This window comes from Poecilia latipinna, unplaced genomic scaffold, assembly GCF_001443285.1.
Source record: "Poecilia latipinna isolate Pla-1442-1.1 unplaced genomic scaffold, P_latipinna-1.0 Scaffold5000, whole genome shotgun sequence".
Lineage (NCBI taxonomy): Eukaryota > Metazoa > Chordata > Actinopteri > Cyprinodontiformes > Poeciliidae > Poecilia > Poecilia latipinna.
The window spans coordinates 7,962-11,000 of record NW_015117616.1 but is presented as its reverse complement, the minus strand read 5'-3'; the positions used below and the strand labels follow the sequence as shown (position 1 = coordinate 11,000).

The 3,039-nt window shown below is 36.4% G+C and overlaps 1 protein-coding gene across 1 annotated transcript in view; it reads right to left on the bottom strand.

Moving 5' to 3' along the window:
• Nucleotides 1–1,112: 1,112 nt before the first annotated feature.
• The window catches only part of LOC106943221 (C-type lectin domain family 4 member E-like), an 8,137-nt gene continuing 6,210 nt past the window's right edge, over nt 1,113–3,039 (bottom strand). Inside the window, exons 2-3 of the mRNA XM_015026557.1 lie at nt 2,116–2,240; nt 1,113–2,023 (exon numbers count right to left, since the gene is read on the bottom strand). Of these exons, the coding sequence (XP_014882043.1) occupies nt 1,852–2,023; nt 2,116–2,240 (297 nt within the window). The 3' untranslated portion in view covers nt 1,113–1,851. The remainder of the gene's footprint in view (nt 2,024–2,115; nt 2,241–3,039) is intronic.

Here is a 3,039-nt window from a genome sequence, read left to right as displayed (position 1 = left end):
CTTTAATGGTTCATCTGTTTCCTCCTCCTGGTTAAATATTTGATGAAAAGTCAGTAAAAATATTCCTACCTGTTTTGTAGTTCTGCTAAAGACTCTTCATGCAGAAATTCGTCCAACTTTAAACCAAACTCTGCGACTGTTTGGAGATCAGAGACTGAACAGGAAAACAACCATGAAGTTCTTGGACTCTTTGTGTTTCTCTGCTTCCTGTCTCACAGCTTTATGTTGAAGAAACTTCCTGTTTGGGCTGAAGCAGGTTTAAGTCCAAGCTACGTCCTGACTGTACAACATCTCTTATCCTAATTTAATTATTCAAACACTGTAGGTTTACTGCTACATTTTATTTTTTAAGTATTTTATTCACTTTATTTAAACTTTTATTTCAGTAAGATCTCAGCAAACAGATGTGGATGTGCTGCCCCCTTCTGGTTCAATTCTGTTTTTTTCCTATTTGATTAATGCATTAAAACTTAATCCGATAGCATTGAATAACCATAAAATTGAAATTACAAAAATAAATTTGCTTAACAGAAATATGCCAGTTTTGAATAAACTCTTGTTTTTCAATAAACCTTTTTTTAGCGTGTTTTATAAATCCTCAATGGAAACACTTTTTTCTCATCACACTATTCTTGCGTTCAGCCGTCGATGTTCCTGTGGGCAGCTGAAGAACAGGAAGCCGCTCTGTCATTCAGAGATATGATGCTGAGAAACTGAACAGGAAACATGATTTCTGTTCACCAACTTATTGATCAGATCATAGAAAATATTGCAACATCTTCAGTCTGCAGCATTTCATAATATACATTTGATTTTATTTAAAAAAAATGCTATTTACTCATGATGCTGATCTGATTTTTGGATTTAGGCCAGGGGTGCCCAAAGTGTGGTCCGGGGGCCGTATGTGGCCCCCAGGCTGTAACTAAAAATTTACACAACTTCGGCCCACAAGCACAGGTTGTTTATCCCAACGGAAACTTTTTGTTTTTATTTATTACAAACAAATTTAAATGTTCTTATAATTTAATATGTTTAATGCAATATAAAGTATTCATCTTTTTAAAACCACATTTTTGCATTCTCTCTGTCTTATGGTGATTAGAAACACATTTATTTAATGACTTTAATTCAAAATTAGACTTAGGCGCACCAAAACCTACTTTTAATTTATTAAACATCTAAATATGTCAAAATACAAAAAGTGACTAGAATCCGGTTTTTATGGCTGACTCCCACAGTTTGGATGCCTTTCTCTTAAAGACAAATGTGCAAAGTACTTTTTCACTTTTGGAGAAACAATGATCTACATTGCATCCCCATTATTATTAATTTGTCTGGTTATTATTATTATATCCTTAGTTTATTGTTGAGCAAGAAAAATTTAAAATAATATATTTTTGGATATATTTTCGTTATGCCATCACAATGTTTTACCATGTGACAAAAAGTTTGGACATCCTGATTTAGGCGTTTATTTTCCTGTTTGTTTAGCCTGTAGTTCCTGTAATGGCCTCTAGATGTCCTCGGTTACTCCAGTTATTGCAGCTCCCAGTTCCACCAGCTGTTCTGACCCAGTTGCACCAGTCACTCCTCCCTACTGGTGTTCAGTTATGATAAATGTTTTGTTTGGATTTTGAAGCATAATGTTCATAATAATAAAGGAATAAAGGATTAATAACATTTATAGCAGCAGGATTTTATTTTCTATTCTGTTTATTTATAAATCTCCAGTCAGCAATAACACATCATCTGAAAGTACATTAAAGGTCTAAATTTAAATCTGATTTTTTGCATCTTAATTCAGTCCAGACAGAAAGAAAACGTCTTAAACGTTTGACTTTGTAAAAACAATCACATTTCTGCTGGTTTCTCACAGATACTTTTGAGTTGAACACGACAGGAATGATCATCCCAACTCTTCAGATCTACACTGTTTCCTTTCTTGTCCATCCTCCCACAGTCCTCTCCTGCTGGGTTCTGACCGGCCCAGTTGTTTGGTTCTCCATCAGACCAGAAACTTAAACTAAAGCAAAGAAAAAACCACAAAACTATAGCAACGAAATGCGATTTTAAGCCTTAAAAAAAGATAAAAGAACTGAACAAATTTATCAAGACCTGGGGTCCAGAGGTGACCCGTCCACCCAGAACCATCGGCCTTCTGCCTGTGAGTCTGTCAGTCCGATCCAGAACGCGTCTGGAGGCTTCTTCATTTTCTCCTTCAGTTTAGATTCCAGAAACATCTGGAGATGATTAAAAAAGCTGCATTTCCAATGACCATGATGGCAAATTGGAAGCACAAAAATAAATTTGCTCAATGGAAACTCAATTTAAAGAGAAAACTCTAGTTTTTTTATAAAAAGCTTCTGTGCTAGGAGGAGGTGGTTTTTCAGGTGTATGGAAATTAAAGTATTTTGCAAAACTGCAATAAAAACACTTTTTTCCATCATGAGTCACATGACCAAAGAACCGGATGTTACTACTGGAGGAAACGATGAAGAAGACGACAGGATGCTGTGCCTTGTTCCTCCTACAGGAAGCAGGATAATTGTTTAAAGTCTTATTGAGTGAAGCATTTTATTCACTTATGATTCTTTTGTGGAATATCAACAAAGTTTTGCACACATAATGGATACACAGCTAATGACTGAGATCTTTCTGTGCTGGGATGAAGAAACATGATGATGTAATAAAATTAGTAAGAACATGAACCTGCAGTAGCTGCACTTCCGAACAAATTGTCATAAGGTGGTGGTTTGATGTGGTGAGGATTGACGCTGAGACCCACGTGAAGATGAAGAGTTTAATGATGAAGGCTCAAAACAGTCCAACACAGGCAGCACGGCCCTGGTTGGAGGTGAAGGATGAACCTCCAACCAGGATGGACCTCCAAGAGGAGAATATTCGGCAGCAGATGAGTGTTGAAGGTCATCGTCTGAATCAGAAGGGTAGAGCTGAATAGCCACATCGCATTCCGTGATGAGCTGAATTTAAAGATTTGTAATCGTAGTGTAGCGCTCTCTTATATCTATGTTGGATATA